Raw genomic sequence first — 18,451 nt, forward strand, 5'->3', positions numbered from 1 at the left:
GTCATGGAGGGAAGTTTTCCTATGTATTGACCCTCCTTTCTGTAAGCCAGACATTGGCCAGAGCTCACAGGTGGGGTCTCCATAGCCTCTCTGAACAGGAGAAGAAGCAACTCTCTACAGTATTTATTTATTGTTATTTTAAGGCAGGGTTTCTGTGTGTGGCTGGCTAGCTTGTTTGTTCTGGAACTCTGTAGATCTGGGTGGCCTCAGCTCACTGAGATCTCGACTTTGCCTGCAGAGTGCTGGGGTTAAAGGCGTCTGCCAGGACCCAGCGGTTACTCCTCACAATCACACAACATCTGAGACATTCCTCAGTCCTGGGGCCTACTTGACCCTTGGAAGGCAAGGGGAAAAATATTCTGCTTTTAATTACTCTGACCTCACTAGCATAACCTCTGACACCCAGAAGGTAAATAAACCTGTCTAGTACTTTTAGCTACTGTGTAATAGATAAACTTGGGCAAAATGAATCAAATAAATGTTGATTCTGTAAGCCAGTCCTTGTAATTGTTACTGAGTGTAGACCAATAACTCCACTGATTTAAGCAGAGGTTTGCCATGAATGTGTTGAACTTTGACCTTTGCATACCTTATAGAACTTGTTTAGACCCTTGTAATTTGCTTAAGTTTTCCAGCTTTCTTTTCGTTCTTGTGAGACAATACCAACAGCTAGGCGGTCAGCAAGCCTACCGTGACGCTCTTTTATGGGTTGGTACAGCTGATGTCACGGCAGTCGTTTGGCTTGGAAGATGCTGTGTGGCACCGCTTCAATTAAAAAACAAAACAGAACATTGAGCCTGTTGTGGTGGCTCACGCTTTTAATCCCAGCATTTGGGAGGCAGAGGCAGGCAGATTTCTGTGAGCTGGAGGCCAGCCTGGACTCACTAGTCCAGGACAGCCTGGGCTACCCAGAGAAACCCTGTCTTGAAAAACCAAAAAATAAAATAAAAATAAGAAACACTGAACGTGAACTACATAAATGATAAATTAGTAATACCTGTGTATGAGCTGTTAAACTGTGCTCCCAGGTAAAGCTCAGAGAAGACACGAGGAAGCCTTTATAGAGTGCACACAGTGATACGCAAAGTGCTTTAGACACTCAAAAGGCATTGTTCCTCTGAAAAACTGAACCTGGCGGATTGCACTGAACAGGAGGTTTGCTCGAGGCCAGTGACAGCTGAGTGGACTCATGCACCTGTGTGTCCTCCTTATGCCCAGTATAGGTTTTCCTAGCTGGGTCTTATCACCTATTGGGTCTTACACTGGGAACAAGGATTGATACACTTTCCTTTTAGAGTCTTTAAAAAGGTCAAGAGTGAGTGGCAGTGTCTTAGTTAAAATTTTTTTGTTTTTGTTTTTTGCTGTGGTCAAGCACAATGTCCAAGGCAGTTATAAAAAGAAGCATGTAGTGTAAACACAGGTAACTCGGTGTGCAGTGTCTGGGACTCACTCACCGTCTTCTGGGCTCCAGGGGGCTTGGGCAGCTCTGTCTCCCTGGCCCTGCTGTCCGCAGTGCACACGGCTTAGCCTCAGCCAGCTTTACTCCATCCCTCCGCTGCTGCTGTCCCTGGGGATCAGCTCATAGGCCTGGTATTTCCTTCAGTTTTTATGTCACCGAATCTGGTACCACATTGGAAATGTACACATACCAAGTTCAGCTGCCACCACGAGATACAGCCTTAGTGCCACTGAACAGCCTCAGCCGGCTGAGCCTGAGGAAACACTTCCTGAAAGGTCTCGGCTGGTCTCATTTTCACCAGTGAGCATCAATTGTTCCAATAAAGCAACGTCTTCATTTAATGGTGCTGGTCTCTTGCTAATTGCAGCTGAGTCTTCAACTCCAGCTGACCAACCATAAAATATCATAATCATATGATGTAATCATAACCATAAAATATCATATCATAAAAATATCATGTAGCTACACTGATAGGGTCTCTAAGGGACTCTCAAATTTCCCTGTGAACCTTCACAAACCATGACTACTAGCCCATTTTCAGCCACAGCTGACAAGCAGGCTTCTCCTTTACAGATTTGTTTCAGGCCTTTTGAGGCCACAGCTCTTGGTAGCACAAGTTTCACACCTGTGATTTGGCCTGAGTTTCGTGGCTGAAACAGCTCACGGGTCCTTTTAAACTTGGCCAGTAAGGATTCAGGTGCATTCTGAGCCTGCTACTCTGTCCATTTCGACAGTAACTGGCTTTTCAGACCCACCTCCCTTATATATTTCACTATACAGCTATGAGGCCGAGGGTTCATGGCTGAAACATCCTCTGATGTTTTTTGGCCATTGAGCCCTGTGGTTGGTGTAAAGGTAGCACAGGGAGCCTTGAGATATATGCCACAGTCCCCCTTCCCCGGAAAATTACCCTAGGTGCCCAGAACCCTGTGGCCTGATGTAAGTTGCTAACTCCTTCCGATTCCCCTGGGCCTGTGGCCTTCCTGTCACGCTAGCTAGGGCAGCTTGTCCCCTAGCTGGGAGCAGGCCTGGTAGTACCAGTGAGTCACAACCACTTCTGGGGTAAGCCCGTAAGAAATGTAACAGGTGATGGTAGCCATCTAGGGCATTACCCAGTTTGTTCCCCAGCACAGAACTGAACAACCTGGAAAGACAGACAGCTGAGGAGGATAGGAAAGTAACAGCTTTTTACGTTCACAATAGGGGATGCCTATGGCACCCAACTTGTATATTCTTTCTTTAAAAAAAAAATTATTTATTTAGGTATTTTATGTATATGAGTGCTCTGTCTGCATGTACACCTGCACACCAGAAAAGGGCATCAGATCCCATTATAGACAGTTGTAAGCCACCATGTGGTTGCTGGGAATTGAACTCAGGTCCTCTGGAAGAGCAGCCAGTGCTTTTAACCACTGAGCCATCTCTCCAGTTCCCCCAACTTGTATATTCTTTAATAAGGTCCTGGTTCCTCCCTTTTCCCATTACCCTGCTATCGGCTGCCATGCCTTCCCACCATTTCTCGATTCGAAGTCTCCTGGGAACAGGAAGTCTGTATCCCAGGGGCCCTGCCTGCCTTTTTCCTAACCACCTGTGTTCCTCTGCCCTTCTTGAAAAGGACACATGTCAGTTTTGGAGTAATGTGCTCGCCTGCTTGTTGTGTATGTGCGGGCCAGGGCTGTCTGCGTCTGTCACTCCACACCTCTTTTGAGACAGGAAATGTCACTGAACCTAGAGCTTCACTGGCTGGCTAGGGAGCTTTTTGGCCTCTGCCGGTGTCCTCCTTTCTGAGGTGTTGGGGTTACGGGTGCGCATTGCAATCTCTGGCTTCTACATGGGTGCTGCTGATCCAAATTCAGATCCTCATGCTTCCTCAGCAAGCGCACCCCTGACTCGTTCCCTCAGCCCTAGGTTTTCCTCTTGTGGTGTTAGCCTGCAAAGATTCAGGGAAGGTCTTACTGTGTAGCCCTGCCTGGCCTGAAACTAGCTATGTAGACTAAGCTGGCCTCAAACCCACAGAGATCCACCTGCCTCTGCCTTCCCAGGGTTAAAGGCATGAGCAACCATGCCCAGGCATTAGGGATCTATGTTTTGTGTGCTATAAAAACTCCCACCTTTTGGTTTTCTTTCTATAAGAAAGAAATACAGTGTTGTATCACTAAGTAAAGGACGTGGGGCTGAAGGTTGAACCTGGGGCTTCATGCACCTTTGACAAGCACCAGAGCACCAACTGAGCCCTGTTCCCAGCACTTTGTTCTCTTGAGATGTAGCCCTGGCTGGCCCCAAATCTTTTTATTTTTTTAAGCTTTATTTTTATTTTATGTGTATGCGTTTTTTTGTCTTCATGTGTGCAGTGCCCGCAGAGGTCAGAAAGGGGCATAGGATTCCTTGGAACAGGAGTTTCAGAGGTTTGAGCTGCCATGAGGGTGCTGGGAATTCCACCTGGAGGAGCAGGCAGTGCCCTTAACTAAGGGACTCTCAAATTTCCCTGTGAACCTTCACAAACCATGACTACTAGGCCGAATCTCTCTGGCCCCAAACTCCTTTTGATTTCCCTCCTTCAGCCTCTCCAAGTGCTGGGATTACAGGTATAGGCCACCTCACCCGGCTCAGCATTTAAAAAAGTTTCCCTTACTCTTTTTCCCCTTGAATTTTTATAACAAATTTTGTTAATTGTGTTAGAATAGCTTTCCTGGGCATGGTGGTTCATGCCTATAAACTCAGCTCTTAGAAGACTGAGTCAGAAGGACTGCTAAGCGTTGGAGACCCGTGGGTGCTAGATAGGAGGTTTCAGAGAAATCTGGGTGATTTAGTGGTATTCTTTTTTTTAAAAAAGGAGGAAGAGAGGCACAAGGGAAGGAAGGCTGGAAGAAAAAGTAAAAAAAATTCTTACTGAATGTCAAACAGTAAAATGGTGGCCATGCTGGTTTGTTTGTGTCAACTTGATACTGACACTCAGTTGAGTATCCTGAGGGCATATCTGTAGGACATTTTCCTGATGGGTGATTAATATGGGAGGGCTGAGCCCACGATGGGCACTGCCACTGAGCAGGTGGTTCTGGGCTTCCTCAGAACACAGGCTGAGCAAAGCAGCAGCATTATTCCTCATGGTCTCTGCTGAGGCCTCCCCTGGGCATGGGCTGTCATTCTTTCCTGCTGGCATTTATTGCAGCATTGAAGAAGCAAACGGGACGGTGGATTTGAACCTTTGCATTGCTCCTTTACAGGTGTTGAAGAAGAGGAAAAGGCCACTGAGATGCATAAGATGAAGTCGCCGACGCAGACGAATCGGATGAGCGTGGATGCTGTGGAAATCGAAACCCTCAGAAAGACGGTGGAGGATTATTTCTGTTTTTGCTATGGTAAAAGCACCACACTTGAAAATTTGAGAAAAATACATCATGTAATGTTTTCTTCTTTGAGAAATTGCGTTTGTGTGTACTCACATGTGTATTTGTGGGCGTGAGAGCTTTTGTGTGATAGGGCAACTTTGTGGAGTTGGGTCCCCTTCCCCATTATGTGGGTTCTGAGGATTTACCTTAGTTGGTGCAGTTAGTGTCTCTTTCATCACCAGCCTCCCTGGCCAGTGTGATACATTTCCTAAGTGGTAGATTTTATTGTTGATTGGACATTCATGTAATGTTTTACAGATTGAGTAGGTTATTTTGTGAATTTAAGGAAGTCAAAAGCACTCAGAAATAAGCAGAACTTTCTTAATTTTTGTTACCGTTGGGTAGGCCTGGTGGCACACCTCAGTTTCAATGAGAAGTCTGCATAGTGAGAGCCTATCTCAGAGGGCAGCAAGAAAACAAACGTACGTGTGTGTGTGTGTGTGTCTGTCTGTCTGTCTGTCTATCTGTCTGTCTGTGTGTGTGTCTGCGTCTGTGTCTTGTCGGTCAGGGGGTTGTGTGTGTATGTCATGGTGTGTACGAGGAGGTCAGAGGACGACTTTGTAGAGTCAGTTCTTTCACTTTATGTGAGTTCTGGGTTTGCACTCAGGCGGCGGGGCTTGCACGGCAAGGGCCTTTCCCTTTGAGCCATTCTGCTGAGCTCCTTGGTTTTGGCATCAATGCTTATCCTTAGTTCTCTGCACTACCAGTCTGTGCTAGGACCGTGGTATGGTGCAGCAGAGCCTGCTGGCATTGCTGTAACTTATTTAGGTTTTGGGGTTGAACCCAGGCCATTGCTTGACAACTGAAGTGCACCCCGCCCACCGCCTGCTTTTTCATTGAGAGACAGGCCCCTCAGGCTGGCCTTGCGTTCTCGTCAGCTCAGGCAGGCTTTGAACTCTGATCCTTCTGCCCCAGCCTCCCATTCAGCTGGGCTTACAGATAGGCCATACTGCCTAGAGTAAGGAGAGTTGTGGACCTCGTGTTTTGCCCTTTGACAGATTTGAGGCTCAGGAACTGGCTTGGGTGGGAATCAAATGTTAGTGTTTAAAGGGGTGTTTGAAATAGTGTTTCAAGTTGGTGTTGAAGTCAGACACTGTGAGAACGCTCCGAGTACGGCTTGCTGAGCTTCTTTTTATTTTGTTTTGCAGTTGTTTCTGTTTTTACAGACAGGGTTTCTCTGTATAGCCCTGGCTATCCCGGAACTCGCTCTGTAGACCAGGCTGGCCTGGAACTCAGACATCTCCCCGCCTCTGCCTCCTAAGCGCTGGGATTAACAGTGGGCACCAACACGATCTGTTTGTGATAAGCTCTTGATGGTTAGTTTGTATGTGTGTCTGTGGGGTGTGTGTGCATGCAGATGTGTACCTGCTGTGTGCATGTGCAGGTCATGTGTTTTTAGAATTGCTCTCCGCCTTACATTTCCTTCTTTTTTACATCTGTGTGTTGTGATGTACACACTTATGTGTCACTGTCCATGTATTCCACAGTGTTATGTGTAGGTGAGGGGATGAACAATTTGAAGAAGTTGGTTTTCTATTTCTACCATGTGGGTTCTGGGAATTGAACTCAGGTCCTGAGGCCTGGCAGCAAGCCACTCTCACCTGCTGAGCATTTTGTCAGCTCTCCCCTACTGATTTATTATTTTTTTTTAATTAAAATTTTTATGACTTTTTTTTTTCTGCATGTATGTCTGTGTACTGTGTGTGTGTGCCTGTTGTCTGTGGAGGCCAGAAGGGCATGCCTTACAGATGGAGATGAGCTGCAGCATGGGTGCTGGAAATCAAACACAGGTCTCCTGGAAGAGCAGTGCTCTTAACCACTGAGCCATTTCTCCCATGCTCTCCATCTTACTTTTTAAGACAGGTCTTCCTGGATCTGGAGCTCACTGACTGCCTAGAGTGGTGGCCAGTGGACCCCAGGATTCCTTTTGCTTCACAGTGGTATTACAGGTGTGAGCTTGCCCTGTCCCATTTTTTTATACAGGTGCTGGAGATCCAAATTTGTGTCCTCATTAAGTGGCAATCACTTTACACACTGAGTCATCTCCCCAGCCACTGTGATTCACTTGTGACTGGGTGTAGGTCATGCTGATCCTCTGTCTTTCTCCCACAGGGAAAGCTTTAGGCAAATCCACAGTGGTCCCTGTGCCGTATGAGAAGATGCTGCGGGACCAGTCGGCTGTGGTGGTCCAGGGACTTCCCGAGGGAGTTGCCTTCAAGCATCCTGAGCACTACGACCTTGCAACCTTGAAGTGGATTTTGGAGAACAAGGCAGGGATTTCGTTCATCATTAAGAGGTGAGGTGCTTTCTCTTGTGTTGCCTGTCACACACTGTTCATCTGTGTTGGCAGGTCTGTATAGTCCAGATGCTGTTTGTGTTGCCTATGATAGTCTTGTGTATTCACACATGGTTTCCTGTTCTGTTTTCATGCAGACCTTTCCTTGAGCCGAAGAAACACCTTGGTGAGTTTAGTGAGAATTTTGGAGATTTGGTTTCTTTAAAAAACACAGAAATATTGTGAGAATGTGCTTTTGTTTTAATCCCTGCTGTGGGGATGTGAGGCTGCTTTGGAATGTCCGCAGCAGCTGACTATGATTTGCCTCGTGCTTTAGCAGAAGCAGGGTTTTGCCAGCTGCAGATAGTTTCTGTGATTGTGTGACATTTGGAATTCTGGGAACTTTTCAGAGGGTGTATAAATGGGCGAGCTCAGAGAGGAAGGTCTCCGTGGTTGTTGGTCATGTAGGGAGGTGGGTTGTGGTTAGCTGGTCAGTGAAGAAACAAAAGAAACTAGATTCAAGGATTTTCCTGATGGCTTTCTCCCCTCTCTCCTTGTTTCTCTCTTATCCAGTGTGTGGGGTGAAATGGGCGGGGTGGGGAGGAGATGGGATGATAGAGGGTGGGAAGAGAAGAACTCCTGAAGTAGCCAAGTCCACAAGTACCTTCCTGTGTACATGTTAGCAGGCTGGCGGCCTGATTCTTCCCTATGAGTTTCTTTGAGTCTGTGATAGAAGACGTTTTGGGTCAGTTAGTGGAAAACCTGAGGCAGCTCCCTGAGGTGAATCCATGGAGGCTACATGGTATTTCATATTTCCGTTTACCTGCTGTATCTTCCTCTCCCAGATTCTAGGAGTGATTTGGTTGCTATAGTGTCACCGGAATGGCTGAATAGAATTGAGCACAGGTGTCCACTGAGTGCAGTTCATCTGTTAGAGATGTTCATGGCATCAAATGACCATGACCAGAATATAACCTCCATGTGTGAGAGCAGCCCAGAGGCATGGGGGAAGGTTATGGGAGGTTGAGGATGCTTGCAGCAGGACTTCTTCAGGGTGACCTGGCCAGTCCCCTTACTTACTAAGACAGGGAAAGAGGAGTCAGCTGTCCCCTTCCAGCTCGGTCTACTTGACCTGTTTTGTTTTGTATTTGTGATTTTTTTTTCTTCTTTAAAGAGAGTGCTCACGCTCTCGAGTGTGTATGTGTGTAAATGCATGAATTTGAATGCACACACACACTTTTCATTTTTTTCTGAGAGAAGATCTGAGGTAGCTAGCTTGGCCTTGGCTTGGCCTTGTGAAGCCTAGACTAGCCTCAGCTGCCTGATCTTCCTGCCGGTCATTCGTAACCACATTTGACTTACACACATTTTCTGTTAAATGAAAAAATTTAAATTTTATCAGTTTTATTAAGGTGTTATTGACACACTTAAATTCAGCTATTTGAAGTGTTGAGGATATGATTTTTGGTTATACAATGCTAACCATTTGCAGTCTGGGCTGGGGACACAGCTACAGAATCTGGGCTGGGTGTGGGAGGCTGAGTTCAGTGTCCAGCACTGGAAACAGAGCAAGAAGTTGCTTCTTGTTTGGTTGTTTTGAGCCCAGCTGACCTGAGAGTCACGAACTCCCAGCCTCCTCCGGGACTGTAAGTGAGGCCGCCGTGAGGAGCTCAGCATATGTTCTTGATGAAATGCTTTTTTTCTTTAGTCTCCTGAGCCGACGGTGTCTTTCTTCTCTCATATGCTCTTGTCTGGAAGCTGGGAGCTCATTCAGTCTTCAGCGCTTAATCACCACTCATGCTGTGCTGTATTGCAGAAAAGAAGGAAAACATCGCCTGACCGTGGGCCACGGGCGTTTGTCTTGCCAGTGTTCTGTCTCCTATCCGTTTGTGCGGTCTCTGACTTCCACGTAGCCGGAAGTGGAGCGCAGCGTGACAGTGCCCGGCAGATGCTCCTACAGGGCACCTCTGGCCCCATCTGCAGTCTTCTTTGTGAACTGCAGAATGTAAAGACATACATTCATCTTTGCGTCTGCGTGTCCAGTGTTGCGGAAGCAGTCAGTGTCTTGTCTTGGGAACTTTGCTGGAGTCAGCTGACCCCGACTCTGTTTCTGGGTTTCCTTCACAGCAAATGTGAGAGTGGAGAGAGTGTCCGTCTTCCCTCTGCCAGTGTGCCTTTTCTTTCTTACTTTTTGGTCTGGCTAGGGTTAGCACCAAATGCTAGTGGCTGTGGTACATGGAACCTTGAGGCTCATGTGAGAGAAAACACTGTCACTTCCGCATCGTTCTCTGTGTTAGGCCAACATTCCTGTGATTATTGAGGGACAAGGCTACAGTGTGTGTGGGGGGTCCTTTTAAAATTTATTTTTAAAAAAGACTTATTTATTTATTATGTATACAGTGTTCTGCCGGCATGTACACCTGCACTCTAGAAGACCTCACTATAGATGGTTATGAGCCACCATGTGCTTGCTGGGAATTGAACTCAGGATCTCTGGAAGAGCAGCCAGTGCTCTTAGCCTCTAAGCCATTTCTCCAGCCCATGTGGGGTCCTTTTTAAGAAAAAGAAACAGGATTGTGGCTTGGGCCTATAATCCCAGCACTCAGCTGAAGCAGGAGGATATAAAGTTTGACCAGCACTGGCTACACAAAGAAAAATTCAGAGTAATTGTTATGCTTAAAGGTTAGGTCAAGGCCATAGACAGGACATAAACAGGCTCCTAGAAAGCTCAGCAAGGAAAAGGAACATGCTGCCAGGCCTGATGACCTGAATTCTGTTCCTGGGAGCTACATAAAAAAGCTGAATACGGCAGCGTGCAGTGCCAGTGCCTCTGCTGTGAACCGGAAGGTGGATGCAGGGAGAGCCACAAGCTCGAGGGCCAGCTCCTCCTGAGAACACAGGGCAGCAGAGACCCTGCCTCAGCAAGGTGTCCTTCCACATAGGTGCCCTTGTGAGACGCACTTGCACACCGGCACGCACACACACACGCACGGGGCAGTTACTGTGAATGACTTGTGGCTTGCGTTTGTTGTGGTTTTTTTGTGGTGTGGCTGTGCCAGCTAAGGAACGTCCATATGGGCCTTTTTATGAGTCATTATTTTGTGGTCTTTTATTTAAAATATTGGATGTGTTCAGTCAAAGTACTGGATTAATCAAGTTGTACTCCTCGCAGGCAACCCGAGCATGTTCCATACACCGTGCTTGCTTACTTCAGTGACTTACATGTCCAGTCCCCATTTTTTAATTTCGTGTGTGTTTTCGTGTAAGCTGCACATAGGATGACAACCAAGTGTCTTCCTCTGTTGCTCTCCACTTTATTTAAAAATAATGAAATTTGTTGTTTACCTTGGTTCTGGTCCGGTGCGTGTGTGCCACAGCACCCGTAGGACAGATAGCTGTATTTGTTTGTGTCTATTTCTCTGGAAGCTTGCGTAGAGACACTCTTGCTCTATAAAGTTAGGGTCCTTTTGTTGCAGCCCCCTGGGCAACCAGGAAATCGCTCTGTAGACAGGCTAGATTTGAACTCACAGAGCTCCACCTGCTTCTGCCTCCAGAATGCTGGGATTAAAGGTGTGTTCTACCATGCTGGGCTAAAATAAGTTTATTTTTTAAAAAACAAAGTGTACAACTTGTTTTTAGATGTGGGGTCTGGTTTTTTGTTTTATTCTGACCAAGTTTTACTATGGAATCTGATGACCTTTAACTCATGGTCCTTCTGTCTAAGTCTCCTTAGTGTTATGATTCAGAAATGCCCCCATGCCCAAGTAGAGAGATTAGATATGGTGGTTCATGTCAGTGAAGGATGAGGTAGGGGGATCATCTTTTGTTGTGGCCTATAAAGTGAGTTCCTGGTCAGCCTGGGCAGTGTCATGAAATATGTCCCAAAGTAAAGTAAAAGGCAGGTAAGAGTTGTTCAGTGGGTGAAGGCATTTGCAGCCAGATTGGATGACTGGAGCTCTCTCCCTGGGACTCTCACAATGGATGGGGAGAGGCAATTCTGGGACATTGTCCTCTGACCCCTATACTTGTGCACTAGCCTCCCAGTACTCACACAGATAAGGAAAAGGAGAGCTGGGCATGGTGGCTCATGGCTTTAACCCCAGAACTCAGGAGGCAGAGGCAGGTGGTCTTAGTGAGTTTAAAGAGGGCCTGGTCTACCTAGTACTTTCTGGACTAGCCAGATACACACACACACACACACACACACACACACACACACACACAACGTTGAGATCCTGTCTCAAAAACAAAACAAAACAAAACAAAAATGAAGCAAGATTAAACCAGAAAGAAGATGAGTGGTGACAGAGTTCAGTGTTCCTGCCTGGGATGCCGGAGAGGCAGCCTCAGTCCAGCGCAAACAAGTGGAACCCGCAGCTTGAGTTTAATGCCTTTAGAGGTACAGCCGACATGCAGTGACCTACAGCTTTATAAAGCGCACAGTAACGCAGTCCGTGTTGACCCATGTGCACCCGGACGCAGCACCACAGCTAAGATTGCTGCAGTTCCTTCATTCCCGGGTCCTCATGGCTCCTGCCTGCTGCACCCTCAAGCTTTGGAGTTTTTTCCTATCTCTGCGTTTACTTGGATTTCCAGATTTGCCTCCGTGTATATAGGCACACTACCTGTGTGCCTGGTTAGAACAGAGCAGCAGTTCCCCTTGGAACTGGACCTTTAGATGGTTGTGAGCCATCGTGTGGATGCTGGGAACAAAACCCAGGTCCTCTTACAAGAGTGACAACTGTTCTTAGCTATCGAGCCAGCTCTCCAGCCCCAGCACTTCCAGATGTTCACGTGAATGAATGGTGACCTGTGTTCTTTCGTTTGCCTTCTCATTTTGAAATTACTGGTGCTTCATATAGTAATAGTTGACTATCTTTTTGGTGTGTGTGTGCACCCCGCCCCCCCTTTAAAGAATAATTAGAGACAGAGCCTCTCTGTGTAGCCTTGGCTGGCCTGGAACTTAGAGAGGTCTGCCTGCCTCTGCCTCTTAAGGGCTAGGCTGAACGGTGTGCTCTGTTACCCGGCTTTTGCTTGTTAAGACTGGGTCTTGATTCCCAGGTGGCCTGGACCTTTTGATACAGTACAGGCTGTTCCCAAACTCAGAGCAGCCTCCTGCTTTTGCCTCCCATGCACTCCCCACAAGCTATTTCATTTTCGTCTATGTTGTGATCTAGATATAGCACAGATGTGTGTGTTTATTCCTGTGGTGAAGGAAATTTTGGCTGTAATTACAGGTTCAACCCCACCAGCTCCCCTCCGAAGTGCTGGGGACAAAGGCCAGGGGTGCTAGGCTCTACGAGGGTAGGACAGAGTTTTGCTGTGTAGTCTAGACTGGCCTTGAACTTTGACTCCTCCTGTTCAAGCATTTCCATGCTTGGATTCTCTGTGTGCCTGCAAGCCTGGCAAGACAATTCTTTTCATTGCAGTATAATTCACCGTTTTAAAATGTCCCACAGGTTGGGCAACTGATCATTATCTAACTTAGAGCATTTCCGCCATGCCTCAGGAAAGCCCCCACACTGAGGCAGAAACACTGGCTTTAAGTAGGGTCATAGTTACATCCGCAGTCTTACTGTGTACCGCTCAGGAAACGGTTTGTTTCTCTATTCAGCTCACTGACAACAAATCAACTCTTCTGTGAAATGAAAAGTAGATGAAGGACCTCAGAGGCTGTCATATTTGCATGTCTCTAGAAGTTTCTTGTCTAGGTCCTTCCAACCCCACCTTGAATTTCCCACAAGCCATGTCATAGTAGTTTATGCCTATAATCCTGGTACTGTGTGAAGTGAGAGGTTGTTGAGAGTTGAAGACCAATTTGGGCTACACAGGGAGCCCTTATCTCAAAATACAAAACAAAAAACTGCAATAGCAAAAGGAGTTGCATGTTGGGGCTGTGGTCATGTACACTTTTAATCCCAGCACTCAGGAAGCAGAGGCAGGCAGATCTCTGAAGTTCCAGGCCAGCCTGGTCTACAGAGTGAATTCTAAGACTCTGTCTCAAATAAAACAAAACAAAACAAAAAAACAGGCGGGAGGGTGGTGGTTGGGAATATTAAAATATCATCCCTGCTTAAAATGTTACTGAACCTGAGTGTGATTGGCTTTTGTTCGTAGGTGGTCGAGTGATGGCAGCAGATGCTGAGAGGCCCCTCCTGTCTCCTGGTGGAAGGTAACCCCTCCCTCAGCATCACTGCGGTGCCACCGCCCCAGAGTTCCCAAGGTAGAAGGTCCGCACATCGGCCACATGCAGAGGTGCAGCGTGCAGCTGAGCACTTGGTTGAAAGAATGTAAAGTTTGTTCTTGAGAAAAAGCCTTACCTTAATGGCCCATGATAGTCTCATTGGAGTAGTCCTGCTTCTGCCTCCTAAGTGCCAGGACTACAGGTGTGTGACACCAGAAATGTAGGCGTTGCCTCAGTAGTTGTGCGTAGGGTACTTCTTAGGTAAGGCTGGGCACTAGGGAAGCTGTTGATTACTGTGCACATGGCTCTCACAGTTGCATTCCATGATCCATGTCTCTTCCTTCTTTCAGCTGTGGCCCCATCAAAGTGAAAACGGAGCCCACAGAAGATTCTGGTATGTACTAGTAATCTTAGAATCTCTCTGAAAAATAGAGCATTTCGCTTAGTTGAGAAGGTTATATTTTCAGTCGTTAGCTCTTGTGTCTTGTTTTGCTGACCAGACTGACCTTTTCACGAGTCCCTGCCTCAGACTTACTCATGCTAATATTGCAGGCCTGTGTCACTCTACCCAGTTTTGTTGTAGGAGAGGCCCCTAAAGATTTATTTATAATTAATTATGTGCCTGTATGTAAATGTATGATATATTCGTATGTGAGGATGGGAGTAGGGAGGTTATGTGTGTGTGCATGCTCCAAGTCCAGAAGTAGGGCATCCAGTCGCTCAGAACCCCGGGCTGGCTAGTTTGGAAGCTCAGTGGTCTGGCTCTGGTTCCCTCCTTCTGAGTTGGGGTTTAGGCATTGGCAGGTTTGGTTCTGGGGTGTGAGCTCTGGTGCTCGGGGATTGTATAGCAAGTGTTCTTAGCCGCTGAGCTAGCTCTCCAGCTCCCTTGCTGGGATTTGAATTTGTAATTTCCTCAGGGGGTGATACTGAACATTTGTTCCATGTACTCATTAGCTGTTCCTATGTCTTCTTTGATTACATGTCTGTTTATCTGGTGTGGGGAGGGAGGCTGCACCCAGGCATGTGCCTCCAGTGCCATGGTGTGACTGTTGAGATCAGACAACCTCAGGTGCTGGTCTGAGCATGTCACCACTGCATAGGCCAGGCTCTCTGACCTATGAGATCCCAGGATTCTCTGCCTCCCATCTCACTGGAGAGAGCCTTACAGACGTGCCCTTCCATGCGCAACTTCACATGGGCTCTGGGGTGCTTCCCAGCTTCTGTTCTTGTTTTAACCTGTGGTTATTGGTTTTCTTCTCCTAGAAGTTGTGCGTATGTTTTGAGTGCAAGTCAGAAATACGGTCTACATGGGGCTAGAGAGATGGCTCAGTGGTTAAGAGCACTGCCTGCTCTTCCAAAGGACGCGGGTTCAATTCCCAGCACCCACATGGCAGCTCACAGCTGTCTGTAACTCCAAGTGTCCAAGGGATTGGACACTTTCACACTAATGCACATAAAATAAAATTAAATAAATAAAAAAAGAAAGAAAGAAATACAGTCTGCAGATGTTTCCTAGAGCCTTTGGCTTGCTATGTTTTCAAGCTTATAGGTTGTTTTTGGTTTTTTTAGATTTTAAAACATGTCTTCCTCTCTTTGGTTTTCTTTTTTTTTTTCTGTTTTCTTTTCTTTTTTTTTTTTTTTTTTTTTTTTGAGGCACGGTCTCTGTGTAGCTGTGGCTGCCGTGCAGCACATTATGTAGGCCTGGCTGGCCTTGAACTCACAGACTTGCCTGTCTCTCCCTCCCCAAGTACTGGGATTAAAGATGTGCTTCACCATACCTGGCTTAATTCATTTAAAATTTGTATTTTATTTTTAAGGTTATAGCATAATTACATTATTTCTTCCTTCCCTTTCCTCCCTGTAAAGGTTGCTCTCTTTCAGAGTCATGTGTGTATATATATACACACACATACATACATACATACATACACACACAATCCTAAAAATAACCTGCTTGGTCTGTGTAATGTTAGTCACTTGACTATGTGTTTTAGCTGAGAAGACTTTTTTCTGATCCCACCATTCCTTAGTTGCCTGTAGCTCTTTGTATATGGTTGAGGCCTTGTGGGGTTTTAAGGTTTTTTTAAAACCTATTTTTAAAAGTTAGCTTTTTTAGCATTTGGGAGGCAGAGGCAGGCAGCTCTCTGAGTTTGAGGCCAGCCTGGTCTACAGAGGAAGTTCAGGACAGCCAGGGCTACACAGAGAAACCCTGTCTTGAAAGCTGAAAAAAAAAAAAAGTGTCTGCGTGTTTATGTGGATATGAATACAGTGCTTCTAGGGGCCAGAAGAATGCATCAGAATTCCCTGGAGCTAGAGTCACTGGCACTTGTGAGTTGCCAAAATAGGTGCTGGGAACTGAACCCCAGGACCTCTGAAAGAGCCGTACATACTCTTCGCTCTGCGCCATCTCTCCGGCCCCATCACTGAGGCATTTTCACACGCAGACATCATTACAGTTTTGCTTACCCGTGCTCCATAGTACCGCCCAGCCTCCTGCCCCCTTTCTGGTCTGTTGTTATTTTGTGACACTGTGGCTCTGTGGCTCTGGCTGACCTGCTGCAGCTCAGGCTGTAGCTTCTCTCTCAGCCTCCTGGCTGCTGTAATGAAAGGTATGCCTCTCTGAACCAGGCACAGGCTTAATTTTTTTTTTTAGCCTAGAAAAGATTTGTCCAAGTTAAAGTCAGCAAAGACTTTCAACTGGGTTTCTTCTGGGTGGTGGGCTATAGTGTTAAATCTTAGCGTTTAGTCTCTGGGGGTGAGACTGTCATTCATCATGCCATAAGCTAAGAGTATAAGTCACTCAGCTTGTGTGTACACTGAGTGACTTTTGAGTTTGAGCCCACTCTCCCTTGCTCATCGAGAGCAGAAGGGCCGCCATGTCCCATTGGTGCAGTGTTAACAACCTTCCTCTGTCCTGACTCGCGAGCCGAGGGGCCTTGCTGCTTCCCTGCCTCTCACCTTTTCCCGTGGAGCTAATTGATTTTTTTTAAAGGAAAAAATGTTTATTTTGAAATTAATTTAGAAATAGAAATGCTCATAGGGAGGAGGAGAGGGAGAAAAGCACAGAGTAGACAGCAGCTTCTCCTTCGTGTCACACCCTCATCCGTCCAGCCGCTCCCACGGTGAGGAAGGACCCAGCCACCCACAGTAATGCTATGAATAGGGATATGGATCGTTTCACAGAGCAGCCTATGAACCCATGATAGCAGGTCCTACTGCTGTGGCCTGGCAGGCTTGTGGAGTTGTTTTCTAATGGATTTGGTGCATCTTTTAAGCAGCCAAATGGAGTTCTTCACGAACTGCTGACGTGGCTCAACAAACTGCATTTCCTGATCCATATCCGCTTTCGGAACGGCAGTTTGAGTAGTGTAGGAGAGCACTGAGCCAGTGGAGCCCGAGCTAACTGATTCTCACTGTGAGGTTTGTTCAGGTCAGTAGGTTGGTTGGGTCTGTCTGCCACTTGCTGACACCTTGACTTGGTTGGGTTGCAGATGTTTTTTTTCAGCACCTACCCAAGAAACATTAGTCCTTTCAAAGTCTTTAAAGTGTGTAAGGATCTTGACGTACAGTGCCCTGGAAGTGTGACCTACTGGAGACTGTCACTTGTTTTGCAGGCATTTCTCTGGAAATGGCTGCTGTGACAGTGAAGGAGGAGTCAGAAGACCCTGACTACTATCAGTATAATATTCAAGGTAACAGTCGTCCGATGTAGTCTTCTTCCTGCCCCTTGCTGGGGCCATTTAGCTCTGTGAACAGTGTACTCTGTACAGCGCCTGTTCCTGGTCTGCATTCCAGCCGGGAGGACGTGAACTCTCGTCTGCACCCATGCCTTCACTTGTATGTCAGTCTGGTTGTCTTGGCAATTGAAGTGTGTCATGGCAGCAAAGCGCTCGGGAGGCGGCTGGAGCTACACGGGGAGACCTTGCCTCGGCAAGCAAACGTTTCTGTGCCTACTTCATCGTGTGCCTTGTGAATTTTTCACAAAGTTCTGGTTTGCATTTGCCTGTGTAGACTTGATTTTCCTTAAAAGTTATAAGACCTACTGGATGTGGAGCATTTTACAAATAACTGGAATAATATTTTTGTTGCTTACGTGTGCAGATAATTTGTGTCCATGTACTGCCGAGTATCAGTGACTTTCATTAAAAAAAACATTGTGGGTGAGGCCCCACACGACCTAGTGTGCATGCGCCCCAGTGGAAGGAGAACGAGGAGTTGGCTTTTCCTTTCATGGTGGAGCTTCCGGAGATTGAACTTGGACCATTGGGCTTGGTGGCACATGCCTTTACCCCCCAAACCATCTTGCTGGTCCCACTTTTATGCTGTCTGCAGTTGGTTTTGAACAGTTTACCGTTTGTGATGCCAGGACTTAAAGCTGAGCTAATTGTAAGGATTACTTTTGGTTTTAGAGCTAAGATGTTGCAGAGCATCTAGTCTTGGTTGTTAGTGCTTTGCTCATGTGAACATAAAGGGAACAGGTGGACTGATCTTTAAAGTAGCCCCACCATCAGTATATTCTTCATTGGCATTATTTCCATTGCCTGCTATAAGGTTCCCCCTCACACACTCACACACTCACTCAACACACACCCTCAGCATCCACACTGGGAAGGTGACGTTTTATTTATGTGGTATTTCTTGAAACAGGGTCTTTATTATTATGTAGTTCTTGCTGGTACTTGTGTAGACCAGGTTGGCCTCACACTCAAAAGCTCCACATGTCCCTGCCTCCTGAGCCCTGGGATTAAAGGCATGTGCCATCACTCCTAGCCTTAATTGATTTTTCCCAGTGTGTGTTCATTGTACAGAATGCCAGTTTGCTTTGCTTGGGGCAGGGGCTCACTTAGCTCAGGTCGCCCTCAAGCTCCTATGTAGCTGAGGATGACTTCTGACTTCTGATCCTCCTGCCTCTACGCTCTGAGTTTTTACTTTGGTATTTGTCATCTTCATTGAACTGCTTGTTTGTCCAGTGCAGTTGAAGAGGCAGAGCTGCATGTTCAGCTGGCTATTCCCCAGGCGAGTAGAGCAGTGCCTTGTGGGTGTATCCCTTTCCTCTGCCTGCCCTTCTCCCTCTCCTCTCTTCCACACACCCGTTTTGTGCTGGAGAGTAAACCCAGGGTCTCGAGCTGCTTGAGCAAGCCGGT

At 46.8% G+C, this 18,451-nt stretch overlaps 1 protein-coding gene across 9 annotated transcripts in view; it reads left to right on the forward strand.

Annotated features, from left to right (window-relative positions):
- Gtf2i (general transcription factor IIi) overlaps positions 1-18,451 on the forward strand; it is an 82,441-nt gene that overhangs the window by 20,966 nt on the left and 43,024 nt on the right. For 8 of the 9 annotated variants that reach the window (XM_021646662.2, XM_021646667.2, XM_021646665.2 and 5 more), the window contains exons 4-9: positions 4,684-4,818; positions 6,961-7,144; positions 7,282-7,310; positions 13,241-13,295; positions 13,658-13,701; positions 16,922-16,999. In XM_021646662.2, coding sequence (XP_021502337.1) covers positions 4,684-4,818; positions 6,961-7,144; positions 7,282-7,310; positions 13,241-13,295; positions 13,658-13,701; positions 16,922-16,999 — 525 coding nt within the window. The remainder of the gene's footprint in view (positions 1-4,683; positions 4,819-6,960; positions 7,145-7,281; positions 7,311-13,240; positions 13,296-13,657; positions 13,702-16,921; positions 17,000-18,451) is intronic. The other variant, XM_060382245.1, reaches the window with a different exon arrangement.

The sequence above is a fragment of the Meriones unguiculatus genome, chromosome 4, assembly GCF_030254825.1.
Source record: "Meriones unguiculatus strain TT.TT164.6M chromosome 4, Bangor_MerUng_6.1, whole genome shotgun sequence".
NCBI lineage: Eukaryota > Metazoa > Chordata > Mammalia > Rodentia > Muridae > Meriones > Meriones unguiculatus.